This window comes from Acromyrmex echinatior, unplaced genomic scaffold, assembly GCF_024713525.1.
Source record: "Acromyrmex echinatior isolate Ae372 unplaced genomic scaffold, ASM2471352v2 Scaffold21, whole genome shotgun sequence".
NCBI lineage: Eukaryota > Metazoa > Arthropoda > Insecta > Hymenoptera > Formicidae > Acromyrmex > Acromyrmex echinatior.
Window position 1 is genome coordinate 451,556 of NW_028259055.1, and position 26,289 is coordinate 477,844.

The 26,289-nt window shown below is 30.9% G+C and overlaps 1 protein-coding gene across 3 annotated transcripts in view; it reads left to right on the top strand.

Annotated features, from left to right (window-relative positions):
• The window catches only part of Pfas (phosphoribosylformylglycinamidine synthase), a 241,992-nt gene extending 216,802 nt beyond the window's left edge, over positions 1–25,190 (top strand). For 2 of the 3 annotated variants that reach the window (XM_087416364.1, XM_011070956.2), the window contains exons 2-10: positions 1,819–2,085; positions 5,736–5,877; positions 6,870–7,020; positions 7,359–7,749; positions 11,229–11,341; positions 13,836–14,080; positions 15,586–16,313; positions 20,982–22,697; positions 24,448–25,190. In XM_087416364.1, the coding sequence (XP_087272490.1) occupies positions 1,829–2,085; positions 5,736–5,877; positions 6,870–7,020; positions 7,359–7,749; positions 11,229–11,341; positions 13,836–14,080; positions 15,586–16,313; positions 20,982–22,697; positions 24,448–24,685 (3,981 nt within the window). In that variant the 5' untranslated portion in view covers positions 1,819–1,828 and the 3' untranslated portion in view covers positions 24,686–25,190. Of the gene's footprint in view, positions 1–1,818; positions 2,086–5,735; positions 5,878–6,869; positions 7,021–7,358; positions 7,750–11,228; positions 11,342–13,835; positions 14,081–15,585; positions 16,314–20,981; positions 22,698–24,447 lie in introns of those variants that run through there. The other variant, XM_087416365.1, reaches the window with a different exon arrangement.
• The last annotated feature ends 1,099 nt before the right edge of the window (positions 25,191–26,289 follow it).

Sequence of the window (26,289 nt, forward strand, 5' to 3'; positions counted from 1 at the left end):
AGACATGAAGTAAAAATTACAAAAATGTGGTTTACAGCAGTTGAAACAGTGAATCTATATCTTCAATTTATTTTTTTATTGAACGTTGTATGATTTTTTTTCATCGAGTTATTGAACATTGAAGTAAAAAAAATCACTTTTGCTTCAATACTGAATAACTCGGTGAAAAACAAATCTTGCAATGATTAATAAAAAAGCAAATTAAAGGTAAAGATTTACTCTTTCGACTGTTGTAAACTGCATTTTTGCAGTTTTGAAATAATAAAAAAGAATAAGAAAAAAGAGAACAAAAAAATTTAATTGTTTCCTGCTCTCAGCAAATCTAGTCCTAATGTTTTCTTCAGATTTACATATATTAGAAATACAAAAATATTTTTTTATTTTTATTTCCTGTCACATCTTTCTGATATGATGCCTGATTGAGCATTGAATTATTAAAAATTGTTTGTCAATTTAATTTAGTTATTAAATTAATATTAATTTAATGCATGTACATTTATATAGTATATAATTCACATTAAATTATTTAATTATTAAAGATCCAACTTCGATCGTTAGGCATTTAATTTCTAGTTTGTGTTTTTTGATTGATTGTGTTTTTCACATGTACGGTCTAAAATAAGATTTTTATTAATTAAAGATTACTTCACGAGTACTTCAAATAATCTCTAAAGAATTGAAATAATCTCGCTATAGGCTGACCTTATATTATTATGTTTTCAAGTTTCGACATCGGTGAAGTAGTTACGATATTGATATTGCGTATAACGACTTGAAATGATAATTAAACTTATCAGTGACTTTCCATGGCATAAAACATTTAAGTATTTCTCTGATTTTTAGAGATTTTAGAATTATTTGAAAGAATAAACCTTTAAGTCTCATATTCTTAAAAGATTCATATATTTCATTTCTTGTAGATATATAATATCTAAAATTATTAATACAATTTTTGCCATGTGACTATTTTGCTTTTAAATAATATTATTAGCTAAAATTACTTTGAAAGTATGACAACATAGCAAAAAAATATTTACATTAAAAATATATTTGCATTAATAATTACTTTAAAAGGTTTAAATTAAATTTTAAAGAATATAACTGTATTAATTAGTGATTATAAATTTTAAAAATATTACGAAATAAATGTTTTATAGAGATACTTTTGTATATAGAGATACTGTATTACATTAGAGAATTGAAACATATCATTCATATTCATATTTATATTTCATGCTGATTTTACTTTATATATATAAAATGTGATAAATTGATTCATCTAACTAGCATATGATTGTGCATTTAAAAAAATAAAAGTGACTTTTACAGTACATCCTCATCTATAAGAAACAAAACCATGCTAACAAACTGTTTTTTTTTAAATTAGATATTTTTTGTTTAAAATTTTTTCTTATTACAAATGCATTCTTTTTGAAATATTAAAATGACTTAAATGATTTAAAATCTTAAACTATTTAAAATAAGTCATATTACAAAAATATTAAATTGAATATTGAATTAAATTGAGCAAATCAATTTTATTATGTTGATACGTTTTACCAATCGATAACTGATTTTATCATATAATTTTTTATTGCGTTAAACTGACGTAACAAAGGTTATGTCAATCTTTCACAATCCATATACATAACGAAAAACAAGATAAAAATAAAAATTTCAGTTTTGTAGTAATCCATATCGTTTGTGCTTATCACCAAACAACAGTAGATACGTATTAAAGCGTATTAGATATTTATAACCTTAAATAGTTTCTGCGTGTCTGTTATATGGTTCGTTAGTCCATCATCTTTTTTACAGACCATCGAAAATGATCTTGAAATTTTTCAAGACGCCTGGTCTAAAGACAGGCCAGCTGAAAAATAAACTACATAAGGTATTGCAAATCGAACCCTCAGTGACCAATCTTGAGACCGAATTGTGTTATTATGTGGAAACAGAATCACTGGAGGAAGATGAAGTTCAAGTATTAAAGTGGATCTTGTCACCTCTCTCAAAAGGAGAATGTTTGCGATGTGATAGTATGTTCAGTGATACTGAAAACCACGTTATTGAAATTGGACCCAGGTAAAATTTTATATCTCACAATTATATGTTTTATCTTGCCTTAAGCCTATTCTACAATGTGCTTTTTATTTCCTGTTTCTTGCTTTTTACTTCTTGCTTTTTTCCTCTTTGCAACCGTTTTACCGATAATTGTGTTTCTTGTTTCTTTAATTTTTAAAGTTCGTTAATTTTTATCTCGGGCGATATAAAACAAAAAACCGGATAAGAAGCAAAAAGACAAAATATAAAAAATAGCAAAAAGCAAGAAATAGAAAACAAAAAGCACATTGTAGAATAACCTTTATAGTTTTGTTTGTAATAACTTTCATTGATGTTTGTATCATACATTATTTTTTTAAGTATCCAGCAAACGAAAATGGATTAAGATGAATCGAAATTTTTTTCTATCCGAATGCGTATTTTAAATACCGAATACTTTTTTTGGATTTAATTGGATTTAATTGGATTCAGTTAGATTCAATTGGATGCAATTGGATTGAAAAACTGCATTTCCTACTCAAAATTTTGAATTGAATAATATTCACAATGCACAGAAAAAGCTAATATAATTTTTAGATTGAAAGGCTAGAGATATGCTCCATGCAATTCCTATAAATGAATAAAAATGCATTCAGGATTGAAAAGCATTCATTTTAACATTCGTAAATCAATATTTCTGAAAATCTGAATCCATTTTAATTCATTTCCATTCTCGTTGTATTACGGGTTTTACATATGACATGCTTGCTGTGCTTGTTTTAGCACTGAACTACCGTATCTCCACATATACAGAATGTCTTATTATATCGTATCGATATATAATATGTCTGATTACGTGAACGATGTCTTATTATATATATATATATAAATATAAAATACATTATATACAGAGTGTGCTGAAAGTTTTTGCCAATCACTTTTGTGTAGAGCGGACTAAACTGAGTTGAAAAGTCCTCTACTATTTTGCAATTTTCGCAATAGTTAACAAAATATTAATTACTAAAAATTATCAAATATTAATCTTGAATAATTTTTTACTCAAATCATCTTTACAGAAAAACTGCAAGAGACAAAAATCATTTATTTTCTTCTCATAGAATTCTAAGAATTTTTTCAGAATTTTTTATCAACTTTTTAGTACTGCATTTTTTTTATTTTTATCAACATGAAAAAATATCAATATTAAAAAATTTTGAAAAAATTCTCAGAACTTTATGAGAAGAAAATAAAGGATTTTTGTCTTTTGCAGTTTTTCTATAAAGTTGATAGTATTTGAGTAAAAAATTATTCAAAACCAATATTTGGCAATTTTTAATAATTAATATCTTGTTAATTATTGCAAAAATTGTAAAATAGTAGAGGACTTTCCGATTCTGTTTAGTCCATTCTATCTATATAAAAGCGAATTGGCAAAAACTTTTGGGACATCCTGTCATTCATAACAGTGTTGATCGCATTTAAATAACTATAGTCTTTTAAAAAGGTTGCTAAAAAATAAAATAGACTATTTATGCAACTTACAAAGCCTTAAAGGATTACTATCCTTGTGAACTTTTGGCAGCCCATAGAATTTTGATGAATCACTGTCAGATACAGTTTTTTATACGTAGTCTGATCTATGTATTTCCTATTTTCCCATTGTTTTAATAATGTGCGAATTTCTGTTGTAATTATATTTATAGGATTGTTATTATAAATTATGTATGTATTATCGTCAGACAGAATCTCATGTAGCTTGGTCTTATATTCGTTTAAATCTAATATTACTGAGGAATTTCCTTTATCTGCACGTGTAATTAAGATTTCAATAGTGTTCTGAAATGAATCGTTTTGTGGTGTCTATACTTTCTTTTAATGGAACCATGTTATTATTATTGTTGTTTTTAATGTGATGTTTGTGATTTAATGTCTTCAAAATTGTAATTGACTCATTATGAATTAATGATTTTTTATCTAGTTCAAAATATTGGTCTCAATATGTTTAATGAATTCAATCGTTATTTTCTCTTTATTTTGTTATTGATTAGATTAAATCTTTGATCTAGTAATATTTGTTTTACTTTATCTGGAATATCACAACTACTTAGATTGACGAGCCAATTTTTGTTAATATTATTAACTTTGTAATTTAAATCAAATTTTTCCGGTGTGATGTTAATATGATATGTCATTTCAAAGTTGAAAGACAGGGGTACAGATCTCTTTGGTTGTAATTTTAGCATTTTTTGAAGAACAAAACCCAGATACATACTTGTCATCAGGCGCTTTAGTGGTTAATAGATTAGCAAATCTATTTTAATTTCCTATTTAATTCACGAGAACGTAAATTTAATTTTTTATCTATTTTATTGAATTCACTTTTTGCCATAATTTATTAAAATTTCTTGTTGACGGAAAAAATTATCGCTAATACGCTAAAATCGCTAATATAACAGGTGATCGGTCTATTTCTCTATATGTTTTGTACAAATTATATTTAATAAACTCTAAATGTTTATAGGCATCGTTTAACTCAAGACGTAAAGTTCTGTAGATAAATTTCTGTTTGAAACTATCCATCTTATGTATTGAAGAACCTGATTGGCTGTTTCTATACATTTCGCAACTTTCGACATTCAAATATGGATTAGGTTGCAATGATTTACAACTTGTGATTGGCAACTTGTCATTCTGCGACTTGCAACTGTGTAGATCGTGTTGTAACTCATTGTAGATCGCCCTTAATTCTTATGAACAATATGAACAATATATCTTTGATGGCAATAGTTGTTCTCCTGTAAATTGATCGTACAATAAATTGTTAGAAATCACAAGGCAACACGACGGAAACAATTTCAGCCTAAAATCTTATTCTCATAAATTGCCAATAATCTAGCGGTATTTTAAACTTGAACGAGCTCTCCAAACGTGAATGAAATGTAATCGAAGTATTCTCGGTAAGCGTAACAAGCGTGAGAACATTTTAAAGTATTAGGAGATTTCATTTATTCGGTAAACATTTGAAAAAAAGTATTATGCTTCCATCTTAGAGTCCTTGGGATTCACTTCGAAAAATTATTCCATTAAAACACAGTTAAAAAATATTTTAATGCTGCGTCTTTTATTCTATTCTATGTCGTTTTTTAAAATTGAGAAATTTAACTCTATGCATTTCTCTGGTGACGATGCTGCATAATGTTTGACGACGCTCCATTTCTATTCAATTGAGAAATGTGAACTAAATAGTATTTTACGAAAACGATTTCCAACAAATTGTAGCAACATTTATGGCAATAAGTTTGCTATAACATTTCCTCTCGTTTGCGCAAACAATTGTCTGCTCTAGATTGCTCTAAACGAAATTATTATTGTCCTGGTGACAGCAACATGATGGCAATTGAAGAAAAATTTGTGCTAAACCTATTTCTTTTCTTATGCCAAGGAACGTTTTGTTATTTGGGTATGTCCTTCGAATCATACAACTCCTGAGAGTTAGAAACATATTATCTACTACAGTTTTCGAGAAATCTTAATGTATTTTTTTTTAAAAGGAACATTCTATGTATGTAGTACGGTTCGCATAAAATTACACGGCCGGTCTCACGCTGACATGTCGCCACGCGTGTCTTAGCGCGAGACACTACCGTGTCTCCTGATATTGTACTCAGCATATCAATAACTTTTTGTTGTAGATTGAATTTCTCCACTGCATTTTCTACCAATGTGGTTTCTATATGCAAAACTGTCAAATTAAATAAAGTAAAAAGAGTAGAAATAGCAATCAGATATTGCATTAAACATAAAAAAAGATTAAACGAAAAAATAGAAAACGCTGTATGTATCTTTTATTTTATTATATAGATTATTACATTTGATATTAATTTTCTTACAGTTGAACGTTCTTTTTTTTTCTCTATTTTCCTTTTCTTTTCTCTTTCTTTTCAACCTATTTTCTTTCTTCCCTTCACTATTTTTCTCTCATATACATATCATCAACATAATTATCGCAACAAGTAAATTCCATTAAAAAAATTTCGAAAATTTCATATAAACATCATTTCGCAAACTGTTCAAAATGTTTTTTGCGTTTTTAAGAGTAAAGTCTGTATTATGTTTTTAATAGATTTTAAATTTCTCTTCTCTCTTTCGCCGTCTCTTTAAAAGTAAGAACATTTTACATCTCTAAAAAAATTGCATAATTTGAGGATGGAATTTAGAGAAACGTTCTAGAGAATGGAATTTTTTCACAAATATAGTGACAATTAAAATAGACTTTCTTATAAACAAATTCTTAAGTTACGCGCGCGCGTAATAAAGCACAAAATCTGATTAACAATCTGTGCGTGGTGTGCATCGAATAATATTGATGTTGGCGATTATCGAAGAAAATTGTGTATATAACTTTGATATTTTGTAATTTCACAAAAAAGGTTATATAACTTTTTTTGTAATTTATAAAGGAAGTCCATATATTGCGATTGTTTCCATGACATTTGTGAAAAAAATTAATTTCATCCCATAAAATGTGTCAAATTATGTAATTTTTTGGAGACATAATATGTCTTTATTATTGAAAAAACGGTGAGAGATATGGTAAGAAAATAAATTCAAAATTTATTAATAGATTTTTAAAATAAAAGGTTTTACTAGCATTGAGAATGCGAAGAAGATTTCGAATATAATGATTTTTGACGAAATTACAATTATATAAATTTTGCAAAATTTTGATAGAATTTATTTATTGCAATAATTTTGTTGATAAGTTTATTATTGTCATTTATTATAAGACGTTTTCTATATTTGAAGAAATATTATAAATTTTTTAGATTATAAATGTGTTGGGAGATAGAATGACAGAATGTAGATATATGAAACCTATTGAAACATTTGATCATGGTTTTAGACCAGAGAAATGGTTTGAAGTTGATATAATCAAAAAAGGCAGAAGTGCTTTGGAAGAAGTTAATTTTAAATTGGGTAAGCAATAATATTTGAAAAACTGATACTTTTTAATTAAACGAAAAAGCAAACATAATTGAAATATATTTTTCGAATTAAAATAAAAAAAAATATATTATTTACATAAAATAAAGATATAAAAATAAAGATATAAAAAGTACGGAAATTAAATAAACTTTGTTTTTTAAAAAATGTATAAATGTGATAAAATTATTATATAAAATTTATATTCTTGTTGTTATTGAGTTGATGCAAATTTTTATTATTTTTAATAATTGGACTCATTTTAATTTATTGGACACTTTTGAATAGGATATGCTGCTACAATTTTATTATTTTAAATTTTGAATTTGCAGGTTTGGCATTTGATGATTGGGATTTAGACTTTTATACAGAATTATTTCTTCAAAAATTAAAACGGAATCCAACCAGCGTAGAATGTTTCGATCTTGCTCAATCTAACAGTGAACATAGTCGCCACTGGTTCTTTAAAGGACGCATCATTTTGAATGGAAAAGAAGAAAAACAATCTCTGATTGACATGATTATGGATACACAAAATTACTCTAATTCAAATAATGTAATAAAATTCAGCGACAATAGCAGTGCGATAGAAGGATTTAAGATTCCTGTTTTACGTCCTATAAATACTTTTAAATGCAGTAACTTCCATCTGGAAAATATCAAACAGCATCTTATTTTTACAGCAGAAACACATAACTTTCCAACTGGCGTTGCACCTTTCAGGTAAATTTAAATAAAATGTAATGAAGCTCAAGAAGTTAGAGTTAAAATTACTGAATTTCTAAATTTTCATTACAATTCGTTTACTTATCTCCTTTACGATTATAATATATTTATATTTAGCTTTACTCTGTTTATTTCTATAAAAGTTATACTTCTTATCTCATCTTTTAAAATACTTCGAATATTATTTATTCAATTATCCATTATTAACATTAACTTTTCGTAAACATTGTAGTTCACTGATACTTGGTGGAGTGTCAAGTTGCTCCTCACTTTGATGAAGTGAACTGCACAGTGCAGTTCACTTCAACTGAAACGTTGGCATTCTAATAATTAGGGATGCATCGGATCGTAAAATTATCGGATACTGGATATTAGATATTCGAACAGAATATAACATCGGATATCCGGTATCCGATCGATATATTAGCAATTGAAAAACGAATATATTTGAGATATTTTATATTTTATTGTATGGTAAAAGCAAGGAATATGGAATAACGTTTTTTAAATTAACATTGCTCCGATATAAATGCATATGAAGACTTTAAATTTACACAGAACTCTTGAGGAATATATTAGCTACAATATTCAATACATTGAAAATCGCCAAAATTTAAATCCAAGTCAATATTAACAAAAAAATAAAAAGTGGGTGGTTTAAAAAATGGGATGTAATATGGAATACCGATGAAATTTCGATAATAGTAACAAATAACACAATAAATGAAGTTCAAATTTGTTTATTTATGCATAAATCAATGACGAAAAATAGTTAAAAATAGTTTACATTTTTATTGTATAACACAGAAAATACATTAGCATTACTGAACATAAGCTAGTAAATAAGCTGATAATATGGAATATAGCTTCCCAGATAGCAAAATGTTAGCAGGATGTCGACTGATAGCAGATTTGATCAGAAGATGTTAGCAGACTGACCACAACTGATGTCGCATTCTGCCGGCAAAACCTGGTAACATTCTATGCAAATAGACTAGCAGCAGAAATCAAACAGAACCTGTTGACAGAATCTGGTAGCAGATTGCGAGCAAAAACTGAACAAGATCTGTCATTTTCATTTAAATCGATCTGATTTCTTATAAGAAATTTTGTGTACATATATAAACGGTTATATATAATTATACATAATTATATATTTATATATTGGTGCGAAAACTGGAGAAAACAATCAATACAATTTTATTGCTTAAATATTATCGATTAGCTTCACATTTCAAAATAAACATGATAAAGTTATAAAAATCAAAAAAATATTTGGAGATTCAGAAAGCACTCTGAAAGAGCTTGGGAATCTCTAGGAGATTTGCCTATTCGATTTACATATGCCAGTTCTTATAGAACTCCTGGACGTTTTCTTCTTATAAGAAGTAAATCCATTTCGTGGCGAGACCGTATATAAAAATGACAGATCTTGCTCGGTTTTGCTGCCAATCAGATTATTGTCAGCTCTGTTCGGTTTCTGTCACCAATTTGCTGGCAGAGCATGTCAGCAAGCTTTGTCATATTTTTGACATATTGCTGACATTGTCTGATAGTACAAATTCCAATTGTACAATTTGTTGCAATCAGAAATTGGTAGCAGCTCAGGTGAAAATTTTTCAGAATTTTTCATGTAATTTTTCAGAATTTCTATATAATTTTATAATTTTTTCACATTTTTTATACAAATTAGAACATTTCTCAGAAAATTTACATCTTTTCTCATATAAATTTTTCATATATGTTAATTACTTATTATAAAAATATAGTAAGATTTTTAAGAATTTTTGTAAGTATAATTTCTGATGAAATATTATAAAATCTAAAAAATTTTAAAATACTTTTTAAAAATTATGGGATGAGAAATTTCAGAATATTTCAGAATTCACTTATATGAAAAATTCTGAAAGAAGATGTAAACTTTCTGAATATTTCTGAGTATTTCTGAAAAATGTTCCAATTCGTATAAAAATTATGAGAAAAATTTTCATCAGGGAGATTGCTGAAAATCTGTCTCTTCAGATTTGACTATCTGTATAATCTATAATCGCAAATAAGCTGGTAATGTTTGAAATACATCCTATAATTTAACTTACCTGATCACGAATAAGTTGCTAATATGGAACCTATACCATAGTTCAACTCTCAATGTATTTCACATTACCTGTATGTCATATGACAAAGTCTTTCCGTAGCAATAAGTTAGAAATCGCAATTTACAGTGTTGTTCATGCAACATTATTAAAAAAACGTTTATATAATATAAGCATTAACAAACTTACCTTCAGTTTGAGAATACGAAAATGCTGCCGAATCTCCTGATATAACGAAAATAAACAAATATTTATTATGATGAATTTTAATTTATTATTGTATTATTGTGTCGGACCGAGCTCATTACTAGTTATGACAAGTTTGATAGCTTGTTTGAATTGCAATAACTTTCAGCGATTGCCGTTAGATTACAATGTTTAGGAAATAAGCTACTATTCGATATTAGTAACTTATTCCACATTCCTTGTTTTTTCCTTATATTAAAATATGTTATAACAGAATATTACATACACTGTAAACTATTTTTTAAATTAAATATAAATAAGATCAATAATCGAGCTTTTTAAAGTTAAAGCATACTCTAATAAACTAAAAAAGTATATTTTAATAAACTAAAAACAATTTACATCTCAATTTTAAAAAATATAATACATTTCGGAATCACGGGTCCTTTTTTAGTTAATTACATCCATGATGAAAACTTATTTGACATGAGTCGGTTAACAATAATGGACGTAAAGCATAGACAGATATCACAATGTAGATTTTTTTAATGGTCGCTGTCATTGTGTATGATAACTTTCAGTACACAATGACAGCGATTATTAAAGAAAAATCTACATTGCGATATCTGTCTGTGCTTTACGTCCATTACTGTTAATGGCTCATCGACGCATCAAAAAAGTTTTTACCATCATCATGAATGTAATTAACTGAAGAAGGATCCGTGGTTCCGAAATGTATTGCATTTTTAAAAAATTGAGATATATAATAAATTGTTACTTTTTTATTTTATTTGAGTTTAGTATATATTTTAACTTTAACTTTAAGAGTCTCAATTAATGACCTTGTTTAAAAAAAACATGAACGTATATGTTGCGCGTGTTTAATTGTCTTTATCTAATATTATATATTTTATATATTTTGTTTTTAAAATATTTTTTTCAATTTTATGATATTTTCGACATGTAAAATAAAAAAAATTGAATTTTAAGAACGTATAGCTAATTTAAAAAATTGAATTAATTGTGAAATTATTTTCGCGTCTCTCTGTTTAGAAAAGTATTGCCATTATGTTGCGTAACGTTCTGTAATTTATTTTATTTATTTTTTCTAAATAATATAAATGTTGAAATATGTTCATGAAGTTTCTCATGATTATGTCTGCATGTGCTCTTATTTAAATATGCAATAAACTGTAGTGGCGCCACAACGGGTACCGGAGGTCGATTGAGGGACATTCAAGGAATCGGTAGAGCTGGATATTACATAGCAGGCACTGCTGGTTATAGTGTTGGTAATCTCTGTATTCCAGGTATATTATCTATGTGTTTTTATTTATTGAAGCTATAAATTTTAATAGAGGAAGTTGCTTTATATGAAAAAGCAAATGACATGTATCCATATACATAGCATGTTCATGTATCCATATATATAGCATGTTCATGTATCCATATACATAGCATGTAATATTACAATAACATTATAGTGACATTATGATATTGCAATAACGATGTAAATATGAATGACCAAGAGCAAGTGAGAGTGTAGCGTTGTCGACAGTACGCAAATAATAAAATGCAGATGCTTATTACTCCTTTATTCCATAAGTTAATATAATTGTACGTTTCGACTAACTTTGGATTCCTCTTTAGCAAATACAGATTTAATAATCCTCCTTTGGATGTTTAATGAGTCACTATTTAATAAATCAAATTTACAGACTTGATGTTGCAAAATTCTGTTGATATTAACAAAAATTGGCAAAATTTTTCTATCTAACTAGTTTTATTAAAGAAAGAAAAAGAGGTGACTCACCCATATATATAAAGAAGACTTTATGAAACTATGGACCATTTCAAAATTACAATCATTCGAAATTAATTAATAAATTATATTTCTATGGCTCTCAAAACTAAATAATAATAATAAAAACATATGAGAGTAAAACGCGGTAATTGGAGCGTATTCAATATTGTATTATATATTGTTTCTTACATATAAATTTCAAACGTTTCGACTCTTTTTTTAGTCTTATCAGCGAGACGCATTCACACAAATGATGTAATGACAATAATTTTAATAGTAAGAAACTGAAATTGTAACACTACTAAAATAGCATAAAGGTATGTAACAGAGAGTAGTTGCGGGAAAATTACCCACTTCTTTTATTTTTTCTGATTTCTGCGGCATAAATCCCAGCGCGGCGGAGTTTTGCTGGAGTTACCTTAAATTTCATCGAATGATCGTGTAAAAAATTAAGATACAAAACAGCAATTGTCTTATTTTTGAAATATATTTTAGATCACTTGTATACATACTAGCAATTGCAAAAGTTTTATAAATTATTTTTAATTTTATGTGCCAAAATTGAATTAAAAATAATTTATAAAACTTTTGCTAATCTATCCCCCACTGGGGATAGGCTGGCAACATACACCAGCATGAGCCCATATTTGTATTTTCTGATCGAATTTTTGAAATTTATTAATTATATTATCAATGTTGTACGAAGTAAAGACAATATTTTTTGACATACAAAATTAAAATTAATTTATAAGCTTTTGCTAGTTTAGTATGTGTACAAGTGATCTAAAATATATTTCAAAAATAATACAATTGCTGTTTTATGTCTTAATTTTTTACACGATCATTCGATGAAATTTATACGGATGTCCGAACTTCCATGAGCGGTAATATAGAAAAATGCAGAAAAATATCATTCTAGTGCTAAGAGAGAACGCAATTTTTATTCTTCTTCTTTTGAGTAACGATTATATCATTACAAAGAATATTTTCTTGATAATATAATTTTAAAATAATAAGATAGGAACAAGACCGTTTATATTAAATAACATTACAATCCGAAGCGCCACTACGGTTTAAGTATTAAGATGTTGAACTAATATATATATTATTCAAATGAATGAATTAACTTCAGAAATAATAATTACGTGTCGATGTGGTTGTCGACATTAACGCAATTAATCTGAAATGTAATAATCCCCCCAAAAAATCTCTCCTCGCACGGAATGCAAGAGATCCGGGTTCGACTCCCGGCCGAGGCAATATTTTTTCGCAATAAGTTTATTATAGTTTTTTAAGATTAATTTGGGGAATTTTTGGGGGGATTATTACATTTCAGATTAATTGCGTTAATGTCGACAACCATATCGACACGTAATTATTATTTCTGAAGTTAATTCATTCGTTTGAATAATATATATATTAGTTCAACATCTTAATACTTAGACCGTAGTGGCGCTTCGGATTATAATTTTAAAATACTTTTATTATTTACTTGAAACAAGTAATATAATATTTATGTATATAACATTTTTCTATATGTGCACGCTTCAGAACGAACTAAACTGAGTTTTTTCGAACAGTTCTTGATTATTTCCTAATTTTCGCAATCGAGATATTATTTTTAAAGCGCCGAATATCCGCCATCGATAGCTCGGCGTGCGGGAAATGGGGCAAGCGCCCCGCTCGGCAATAATATAGTAAGTCTGGCGGACGCGCTTATTTGGCTATTTTTAAACGTTAATATCTCGTTAACTATTGCGAGCATTGCAAAATGGTACAAGACTTTTCGACTCAGCTTAGTCCGCTCTACCTGCTGACGGTCATAAATTGGAGCCACCCTATATATAGTATACCTATATGTATATATTTGAATTATTTAAGCATCAAAGATCCAGCTATGATTGTTATAGGTCTTTAATTCCTATTTTTTATTTGTTGCGTGTTCTTACATGTATAGTCTAATAAGATTCTTATTGTTTAATTCTATTTATTTATCATAGGCTATGATTTGCCATGGGAAGAAAAAGATCAAATTTATCCTACTAACCTAGCCTTGCCACTGGAAATAATAATTGAAGCAAGCAATGGTGCTTCCGATTATGGAAACAAATTTGGAGAACCTCTAATATGTGGTTTCGCACGTTCTTACGGGGCGACAAATGTTGCAGGAGTTAAACGAGAATGGATTAAACCCATAATGTTCAGTGGAGGATTAGGAACTATAGATGCGAATATGACTAAAAAGGTAACTAATTATTAATTATATAATTAGTTTTAATACTCAAAATAAAGATTAGAAAAACTAATTATTAATTTAATAATTAGTTTTTCTAATCTTTATTTTGAAATTATAATCAACCAATTTTTATAAATTTTGAGATTTTTCATAAATATTGAACAGGTTTCTTGCTCTTTATTGCATCATCAATAAACTGAAATTAGAAAATTATCTAAAATGAATCTTTTTAATGAAAATGTAACTGTTTATGTGTTGTACTAGCACAATTTTTTAAGGAAGGTTTGTACATTAAAGTGGAATGTTTTTCGAATAACTCTGATATTATTCGTTAAGCTGTTTGTTTTTCATCAATCAATTTAATTAATTGATTAAAACAAGTGATATATTACAATAAAATAGTTGCGTAAACATTTTTTGTATACATATTAAAATAAATTAGTTTATTCGCATTCCATTGCTCAACTACTGATCTGTATGAGTTATTCTTATGTGTGCATATATTCTGTAATTAAAGTTTACTAACAAACGCCCAAAGGCATAATTTTTATAATTAAAATTATGATTATACAGTTCAGTCTTGTAATTTAACAATTATGATTAATGTAGCTCGGTCTTACATTCCTATGATAAAGTTCTATAAGGTATAGGTTACTCCACGCGAGTCTATTAACTAATTCTAGAATGAGTTAATAGACTCGCGTTAGACATTATATTCGCAAGTTAGACAGAACGCGAGTTTACTGTTCTCGGAACGCTTAATGTACACATGTAGACAACATGTAGACAACAAGGATTTCGTTTTAGAGGTAGTAGGACTTGGAAGGATGTTTCATAAAAGATAAAGAAAAATGAACACATGAATTAAGAATAAAACGTAATACAATTTGTCATATGCGCAAATAAAATAAATACCATAAGGCGATCTATTACTCTCTCATGCAATCTTATACTAGTTAGATAGCTGAATAATGCCAATTGATTGATTAATTTCACTGGTGTAAATTATCAATCAACTGATCGTGGATCGCCTCACGATACTTATTTTATTTGTGCTTATGACAAATTATGTCACGTTTCATTTTTAATTCGATACTGATGATGGTTAAAAGATTAATCGGAACGTTTTTTATTGAAAGAATGTTATTAAAACATAATTTATGAAATAATAGTATCATTATTACAGCCCATTGACTATTTTATTTTATTTATATTTGTTATTTCATGCAAAAAAATAAGTAGCGCAATCCATTTTTTAAATCCACAATATGTAGTATTGAAATAATGTATAATAATTACTATTCTTTCAGTCCAAAACGGATTTGAGAGTTTCGTATCTTGTTTTGTCTCAAATACCAGATTGAAAGAAAGTGAGTCTTATTCTTTTCAATCAAGGAAAAATTTCTTGAGTCATAAATACGTTTTAATTCGTGAATCACATCTTCGAGCTATATACTTATTCATTTGCCAAATTCTAAATTACTATTAATATAATGTTGTTATATTTGCTTCAGATTCCAGCAAAACGAGGTATGAAAGTAGCCAAAATTGGTGGACCCGTTTATAGAATTGGTGTAGGAGGAGGTTCAGCAAGTTCCATGGAAGTGCAGGGTGATAATAGTATGGAATTAGACTTTGGTGCTGTGCAACGGGGCGATCCCGAGATGGAGCAAAAATTGAATCGCGTTGTGCGTGCGTGTGCAGAGATGGGTGATAGCAATCCAATCCTTAGTATCCACGATCAAGGTGCTGGTGGTAACGGAAACGTCTTAAAAGAGTTAGTGGAGCCTGCCGGTGCTGTGATCTTCACAAAGAATTTTGATCTTGGGGATCCTAGTGTAAGCACGTTAGAACTTTGGGGTGCAGAATATCAGGAGAGTGATGCAATTTTATGCAAATCAGAAGACTGTGATTTACTGAAGAAAATTGCTGCACGTGAAAAATGTCCAATCAATTTTGTTGGTATTGTCACTGGAAATGGGAAAATTATTGTTTCTGAGGAAGAAGATTGCGATATTTCAAAATATCTCAATTACGAGGATAAGAACTTAGATAGCAAAGAGAGAGAGAGTAAGCATCCAGTGATTCTAGAGCTAGAGGTAATTCTTGGAAAAATGCCACGCAAGGTTTTCAAATTACATGATGTGTCGGTGCAGAAATTTCCATTGAAACTGCCTGATGGATTAACTGTACTTAGCGCATTGGATAGAGTTTTAAGGCTTCCTTCAGTTGCCAGTAAACGGTACGTTTTATTTTATGTTATTATATCTTTTATTATTTTATTATATTTACTATTAGAGAAAGAAATGCAAATGTGTAACTATTTGATTTTTGCGTGAAAATGCTCGTCAGGTTCTGGTCGGTCAGAACGCAAAAGAGGTTCGTTCAGGGAGATGAGATGCAATGAAAAAGAGCGGTGCCGATTACAAATGAAATAAATATGTATTTATTGTAGTTGTGCAAAAATAATGTTCGATAGAAATGTAAGAAGTTACGCGATATTTGGCCAGACAGGAATTTCACGGTAGTTAGCTCCTGCATGCGTGCGTACGTTGTGTTAGTGTCGTTGCAGACGGGTTTTTCTCAGGTTTTCTATATGCAGTGTTCGCGAGTTGCGTGGAACGCGGGACGGCGATCAGCTATTGTTACGTCCCAAGGTCCAACCATTGGTAATTGATACCTGGACAAACCGGGGACCAATGGCGGGTAACAAATCGAGAGTTGCGCGTTCTTTCGGAGAAGAAGAAACCTACGGTAATCCCTTCATGAATCTTGCTGATGGTTCGGTCCGTGGTGCGGGACACGCGGCTCAGTCTGGACTCCGGTTGGTCAGGCTCCTTGTAGGTGCTCGATGATTGGCCGGCGCTGATTCCGCTCGTTCACACACACGATCTCCAAGTTAAACGATAAACGTATACGCGCGGCGGCGTTTATTGTAAAAGGAGAGGTTTCGTCAGATATTATTATATATACGTACTTATAATTGCTCAAAAGTAATTAGTGTATTTTATAACTTCTGCAGTTGCTACACACATATCCAGACTTATGTTATAACTAATAATTAGATGCGGTTAACTAGGAAGGTTAAATAAGATGTACCTATGATTAGATTGGATTGCTCACGCGAGTGGAATTAAACTAGAAATCACGATACTCTGGAAGAGACCGTTTCTCTTCGACCAGACCTGACCCCGGGAGGTTTTGAACTAACTCCTTAAAACACTCGCTGCTCGCGAGAGAGAGCAAGTCCCGTTTTTAGAACCTGAACGCTTTCAGGAAAAAGGTACCCCTCCATGCTGGTAGGGCGCGTGAGGTGGGGAGAAGATGTCAGGGGCGGTCCCTGCAGTTCTAGTGCCCCGTCGGTTATTGAAGTAAGGAAAAATTTGTAATTTGGCCAAGGACATTCCTGGACAAGTTTTATAAGTACCGCTGACGTGACACTATGCAGTTCGACATGTTGATTAGCTCGCGTAAACGCGGGTAAAGACCAAGCACGAATCGCGATCGTTCTCGCGATGCGGTGTACTGGCGAGCGTTTTCCCTGATGCAATGCGGATGTGCAAGTAGATACTTAACGCCCGAGAACACTTGGCAGAGGCAAAGAAATCTCTATCCCATGCTACTAGAGAGATCGATAGGAATTGCAGTGGTAACTGCCACCAGCGGTCAAGAATATTCGATTCGGAGACAGAGCACGCTCTACAGTATTGTTTCATTAGAAGGTTGAAGGTTCCTTCATTTTGAAGGTTTTTTTCAACCTATCGGAAGGTTAAAGGAAGATTTTTGAAAATTGAAGATTTTTTTTACTAGTACGAACTATGAATCACTATTCAGTGAGAAAAAATTATCGGTTTGCGTCCCAAAACTTTACTTGAATAACTAAAATCTATATTTTACGTTAAGTGACGTAAATTATAGACTTTTAACGTTGAAATGTTTTGGAACGCACTCTTGCGCAATTGGCAATACTGGGATTACAAGCTTCCTCTGCAGTTGCACGAGTCTTATGTCCATCACGTCTATGGGCGTGTTTAAGTCGACAAAACGGCTAGGCATGCTTGCCGAGCGAATGAGCATGATTGGTTCTTATTTGTAGATCCAACCAATCATGTTTAATTGTTCGGCGAGCGGATCTAGCCTCTTTGTCAACTTGAACTCGCTCTATGAGTTATGGACTCTATACTTTGTGGCCCTGTGTGACTGCAGTCTGCAAGCAATGGAGAAGGGGGCTTCCCATCCTGTTCGCGCCAATCGCGCCGTTTGTTGAAACTGTACAACATGAAATGAATGAATTTTCGTTCCGACTTGCTAATTTTCTCTCGCAAAATAGTTATGTATATATATTACATATATTTCAATACGAGATACATATTATACATAGCTAATTTCTAACTGATTTGATCTGATCAATGTGACATCATCCAGATAGGTCAGATGTTAAATATCCGTAAACAATACGGTTTAAAAATATTAGATATACATTTAATTTTCAGTCTTTAAAGTCGACTGATTAATCAGTGCATAGAATTATCACGGAAATAGTTATTTACTTCACGCATTGATAGGCCATTCCCTTGGTTACATTACATGAAATCAATGAACGAGAAAGAGGAAGTCGAAAAAAATGAAAACACTCCACCAAAAAAGCGGCTGAAGAATGAAAAATATCGAGTCGTCCAAGTCTCTAGAAAAAAATTTCAATCCTTGTGGCTACAGTATTCTCTTTTTAAAGATTGGCTTCAAGAAATCAAAGGTGAAAACAACAAGGCAAGATGTTCAGCATGTCACTGCGACATTATTCTCTCCAGCAGAAAATATGACTTACAATGTCATATGAGCACTAAAAAATTTGTTATATGTATGAAAGAGACTTCTTCGATTAAAAAATTGTTTGACACCCATACTGTAAATAGTTTTATGGCTTCCATTGAATCTAAGAAAATTAAGGAAGCAGAAATCTATATTTCTTCAATTTTTGCTCTACATCCGCTTGCATTTCAGTTAATTGATCATATTTTGCCAGTTTTTAGGCAGCACAGGGATGTTTTGGATAAAATAACTTTAGGTAGAAAAAAGTACACCAACACAGTGAGAAACATTATTTCCACAGTAGAAACTGAAAAAATTGTTTCAATATTAAAAGTTACATCATTTTCTATTTTAGTAAATGAGAGCACATCAATTCAAAATAATAAATATATGTTTCTATTAGTTAGATACGTTTGCCCTAATAGTAGAAAAGTTTGCATTAAATTCTTAGAATTTATTTTACTCGATGCTAAGAATTGCACAGTAGAAGCTTTACACAATTATATGCACAAATCAATAACTGATAAAGGATTATCAATGATAAAAGATTATCAATGAAATTAATTATTGGTTTCGGCACGAACAATGCAAGTGGTAGGGTCAAACAATTATTTACGCACAACAATTACTGACGCGATTAAAACGCGTAAATCCTAAACTAATTTTAATACATGTTGTAATTCTGGACACATAGCTTCTGGAGAAGAAAGTAAAACTCTTCCAAAAGAAGTGGAGCATTTACTGTGTAGTTTAGTTACGTATGTTACAAGTAACCCAAAAAGGTCTGCACTTTTAGAAGAATTTCAACTATTTTGTGAAGAAGAAAAAACTAAGTTATTAAAACCTGCTACAACAAGATGGTTTTCACTTCAACATTGCGTAGTAAGAGTTTTGGAACATTGGAACTCTCTAAATTTGTATTTTATTAACGCAGTGCACACAGACGATTTAGGCTCCGCTAAAGATATATTAAAAAAGTTGAAGTGTATCTCTTATAACAAATGTAATGGAAGTATTTTCAGAATTAATAAAGCCGAGTTTAATCGAACAAGAGTGGAGATATTTAGCCATTTATTTTTTTAACGGGATCGTATTGAAGCTCTTTCTAAAATGCCATTAGATGAGATGTGGCATACAATATTTCAGGTGCAAAATTATGAAAGTAAATTTATCTTCGAAAACGTTGTAATGTTAGCTAAACTAATTTTAAGTATTCCACATGCAAATATTGATGCAGAACGAATGTTTTCATAAATGGTTTTATAACCAAAAAGCGAAATCTCGCTAATGATACAATAAATAGTTATGATTACAAAATCTTCCTTCAATGATGACACGATTTGCTGCAAAGATTTTAAAGTTAGCGAGGAATATATAAAGGAATATATAAACCTACAATCATAAGAAAACTCGCGTGGCATAAAATCTCGGAAAAAAAGTGTTTTAAAGAGAAATGCATAATATTATATAATATGTTTATTATATAATATGTTTGTCTATGTATTATTTGCGATATCAGTAGAATAAAGAATACATGTATACAATGTATTTATGTATGTATGTATACATGTATATATTTCTCGATATTGTTTCATTGCTACCTCATAAATCTTCCCTCCAAGGACAAATTTTTTTTTTTTGGTAGTCGATGCTGATTGAAGGTTTTTCTATGGCGTTTTTTCCATAAAGTCTTACTTTACTTTGTTAAGAAAAACTTCTTTAAATTATAGTGATATTCATGTTTAAGATTTGAACTTTTTGTCAATTCCAAATTTTAGCATCTCTTTAGACAGGGAGTTTTCATTCTTGGGATTGACAATATAATTTTCTCCTTTCTATTTTTGTGCTTGGATTTTGTTACTTTTCTGACTACATTGAACATTCTGAAGATAGATTAAATAAAGAACTGAAACGTAAATTTAAGTATTTGTTTAATTACATTTTAAGTTTGCGCACTCTATTGCGCGCTATATTATCTGCGTCTTATATATATTAGCTGTTTTTAATGAATTATTATGTATATTATATTAATTATTCATTTGTCTACTTAATATAATACAGGAATATGATAAAAATTTAAAAATTATTACATTTTTACTAGGTATCTGACGAATAAAGTAGATCGTTGCGTGACTGGCTTAGTTGCTCAACAACAATGTGTTGGTCCATTGCATACTCCTCTGGCAGACGTTGCTGTGACAGCTATTTCACATTTTTCTACAAAAGGCATCGCTACTTCCATTGGTGAACAGCCAATTAAAGGATTAGTCAACGATGCAGCCGGCGCTCGAATGACAGTAGCTGAAGCACTTAGCAATCTAGTGTTTGCGCAAATTTCTGTATTGCAAGATGTCAAATGTAGTGGCAATTGGATGTGGCCGGCAAAACTTCCAGGCGAAGGTTCAGCACTATACAAGGCTTGCTCAGCAATGTGTTCTCTAATGAAGGAACTTGGTATTGCGATCGATGGCGGTAAGGACTCACTTAGCATGGCTGCACGTATCAATGAGGATATTGTAAAGGCACCCGGCACTCTCGTCATATCTTGTTATGCACCGTGTCCTGATATTTGCCAAGTAATCACTCCGGATCTCAAAGCTCCCATTATGGGACGACAAGGTTGCCTGCTTTTTATTGATTTGTCTTATGGCAAGAGTCGGCTTGGAGGAACTGCTTTGTCTCAGGTATATGGTCAATTAGGCAACGATGTGCCGGACATCGAAGACGTGCAAACTTTCAAGAATGCCTTTATTGCTACACAGCAATTAATCGCCGACAAAAAAGTTCTCGCCGGTCATGATATTAGCGATGGGGGACTGATTACATGTCTTCTAGAAATGTGCTTTGCTGGAATCTCAGGAATCAATGTTAATATAACTCATAAATCTGATTCTGTTATTGACGTTTTATTTTGCGAAGAGGTTGGTTGGGTATTGGAAGTCGATGAAAAATACCAAGATGAAGCAGTGAAAACGTTACAATGCTACGGAGTTCCAGTATATTTAATCGGAAAGTCTGTAGGCCTTGGAATGAACTCTGAGGTGGTCGTTAAAGTTCGAAATGAAATTGTATTAAGTACTACAGTAATTGATTCAATGAGCATTTGGGAAGAAACTAGTTATCAATTAGAACGCCGTCAAACAAATGTCACTTGTGCATTGGAAGAATTTTCTCGGCTAAGAGAACGAACTGTTCCAGCTTATCGCTTAGGTTTTGATCCTGTTAGATCTCGTCCAATGCTAAAGAATATAGCAGAGCGTGTTAAGGTAGCCGTCATACGTGAGGAAGGAATTAATGGGGATAGAGAAATGGCAGCGTCTCTGCTGGAAGCAGGCTTCGATGTCTGGGATGTTACAATGCAAGATTTGCTGGAAAATCAAATTACATTGGAAGTCTTTAGAGGCGTTATCTTTCCTGGTGGTTTCAGCTATGCCGATGTTTGTGGTTCCGCAAAGGGATGGGCAGCCAGTTTCCTCTTTCATTCATCTTTACGTGAGCAATTACGGCGATTTGTTGCTCGTGAAAACACTTTCAGTTTGGGTGTTTGCAATGGCTGTCAATTAATGAGCATATTAGGTTGGATTGGCGACGAAGATACTAAAGACGGAAAGAGGTCAGGAATTTGTTTGGATCATAATCTCTCAGAAAGATTTGAATGCAGATGGACCACTGTTAGAATTGAGAACTCGCCATCAATCATGTTAAAAGACATGCAGGATAGCGTGCTAGGTGTATGGGTAGCTCATGGAGAGGGAAGATTCACTTTTCGCAAGGAAGTTCTGAAAACTCTTGAGCAGAATAATTGCGTAGCAATCAGGTATGTATTCACATTTTAACTTTTAACTTTAATTCTCGAGATGTGTGTGATATATGATACCGCCACAGACTTCTATAACCAGACTACTCACTTCGATTATTTGCATGTAATAAAATTGATGTCGAACTGTCCTTTATGATAAACTATTACGCACATGTATGCATACTTTGTGAATATAATACATGATTTGACTGCATTGTGACAATATATTATCTAAAAGCTTTTTAGTCATATGTATGTGATAAGCACTGAATATAAAATTTAAAAACGGACTCTTAATTTTTAAAATAAAAATAATCCATTCAAGGGTAATGAATTTTTTGATAAATGTTTATCTTTATACAGCCCGCCCCAAATGATTTTTTACCGACCTTGATGTTGACCTCCAAGGAAGTCAAGGTCATTGATTTTTTTTATTGCTCGTTATTCATTAAAAAAAGATGTGATTAGAACAATTTTTATCGTTTCAGATGAAAGTCCGCAAGCAGGGGGGGAAGTGGGGTGGGAGTCATTTCGCGTGGAAAGTCGTGCATCCCTTGGGATGCAACTTTCATCCAAAGTGACTTCCACTCCACTTCCCCCCTGCTTGGGGATGCGACTCCTATTCCACCTCCCTTTCTGTTTAGGGGCGCGCGACTTTCACCTTCCCCTAAGGGAAAATATTGCTGAAATATGTACTTTATGTTTAAAAATGATGTGCTTTTCATTAAATTATTCTGTTCATAATTTTTTAATGAATAACGAGCGATGAAAAAAATCAATGACCTTGACCTTCTTGAAGATCAAGATCAAGAAGATGAAGATCAAGGTCAGTGACGAGTCATTTGGGATCGGCTGTGTAAAAGTAAACATTTACCAGTTTTATTTTAATGAGAATAGATAGAAATGCCCAACGATTAAGTTCATTTTCAACACCATTTCCACAAGATTAAAATTTTTATTTACTACACGTGTTTATTTGGAATAAAATTCTATTAATAATTCGAAAAGGGTTGAGAGGACTCCGTGGTTTTTGATTCCTTATATTCTGACAACAGCAGATAAATTCATAACAATTTATAAAAAGAAAAACTTAAAAACCAGCTTTTTATAATAACGACAAAGTAGATTCATTAGGGTCCATTCTCCCTAAAAATCAGAAAAAAATTTAGTATATAAAAATTTAGTATATAAAATGTAACAACTTCGGCGCGAATTAGCTCGCCGAAGCACGTAGTTAATACGGAAAAGAAATTGCATGATTGATTTTCCACGCAAAGCAAGATCTATCTGAATAAAAAGTCGTAAAATAAAAAAAATATTTTTTCATTTCCCGAAGTTGAAACTATATGTTTTTTATTTTTCACATTGAGTAGAATTTATGTGCAAAATTTGAAATTAATCGCGAGCGAATCATTTAAAACTATATCCGAAAACATTCATGAGTTTTTTAAAATAATTACTAAAAATCGTTTTTTCATTAATTATGATTTCTTTTAATGTCATTTTGATATTATGTGTCTTGTCGTTCTGTTAACGTTACATACATTTCAATAGTAACGTGCATCGCGCAAGTACACGATGATCGGTAAACTCGTGCTGTTGAGAGAGTATCCCATAACTTTGGCATTCCATTATTATTGCCTTATGAGCCAAATTTAGAGAAATTTTTATACAAATAAAATAAATAGAACACATTTTAATAAAAATCAAATATTTTAAAAATATTATTTATGTATTTTATATCAGTCTGTATGCATTTTTACAACAGATACACGGATGATTATGGTAATCCAACTGAATGCTATCCTATGAATCCGAATGGTAGCGTAAATGGAATTGCTGGAATTTGTTCTAAAAATGGTCGACACTTGGCAATGATGCCGCATCCGGAGAGATGTACACAAATGTGGCAATGGCCTTGGAAACCAGCAGAATGGAACTATGAAGCCTCACCATGGCAGCGACTTTTCGACAATGCATATATGTGGTGCCAAGAATGCAATTAGGGAATTCGAATCAAGTTCAATAATACTATATGTTTAATCAAAGAACTTTATTTCCATATTATTATTATCTCATTTACTTTATTATTATCCACTTTTTATACTTGATATGATCAGGAAATGGAAAGTTATTTTTGAAAAGTAATAAGTTACAATTATTTCGTTACCGAATAAAAAAGTAATAAAAAGTAAAGTTATTATTACTAATTACTGATTTTTAATGGAAGTAACTCGTTACAATTACCGTTATTTGAGAAAATAACTTTTCGTTACTTTTCCGTTACTTTTTAAAAATCGATCAATCACAGCAGATGAGTGCCTAGGGCTTTCTAATGTTCTGAAGCACTATGAGAGGCTTGTGTTCAATCGAACCGTGTCCAGTCGTGTACAAAGTAACAATAAAAGAAACGGAAAATTCGTTACTGTTACAAAAAAAATGTAATTACATTATCGTTAGGTATCAAACAAAAAATAACGCAATTACCAATAAAGTTACCAAAAAAAGTAACTTGTAACTATAATTTCATTACAAGTAATGAGTTACTTCCATTCCTTAGATATGATTCATAATATGTACTAATAGAAACAATAAAGACTTGAATATTGAAAAAAAAATAGATAACTAACAAATGCGATGATGCATAGTTGAAACATTTGTTTTAAATTGAATATATGTATATTACGTTACTTAAACAGTTTGAACTTTTTAGAAATACCGAATAGAATCAAGGTTCATAGAAACTTATAATGAACAAAAGAAATACATAAAAGAATGATCCAATGAAATAATTTAAAAGTAAATTGTATAAATGTAACGACTCGCGTGGATCTAATTGCCTAAACACAAAGATGACCGTAACTGACAATAAGTATTCATAGTTGGTTCTTATTTGAAGATCATCTTAAGTAATGTCTTAAGATGCTAATGCGGCTTTCTGATTGATACCTCAAGATTGAACCTAAGATGGTCTTGAATGTAAGAACTAACTATGAATATCGGCCAATGAGCACATAGTTGTAGGTTGATCAAAACATTGTTGACTACGGTTACAACTCACATTTCACAATTTATTTACAGCCATCTTTGCTGAGATCCTAATGCAACTTCCGTCTTTAGCAGAAATCACGTCCTGCGTTGCCATAGAAACACGACGCGCGAAATCGCGAACGCGAAAACATGGTTCACGACATTTATATGTTCGGCGCGTGAACCCCAAGCGGTTATCGCTGTGCGTTTGCAAGATCAAATTAAAACAAAATAGAAAGAACGGTAAGTACAAGTGTCAGGCACGGTTCCTGTTCAAATATAATTAAGTACAAAAATTTTTAATATATGAATAAATTAATTCACTTTTATTTTCAAATAACTTCATGTCAGGGAGACATTTTCTCCCTGGGATAATACAAAAAACGACTAAGCTGCATCTTAACACATATAACAGTGCTCGGAATTAGTTGCACGGTATACTCAATATACCTTACAATATAGCCTTTTTCATTGAACTTTGATACTAATTTATAAAAAATCGAATATTTACCTAATCTTCAAAATAATCTCGTTTTCTATATATTTGCGCCATCTTTCGGGAAGCTGCCGAATTCCACTT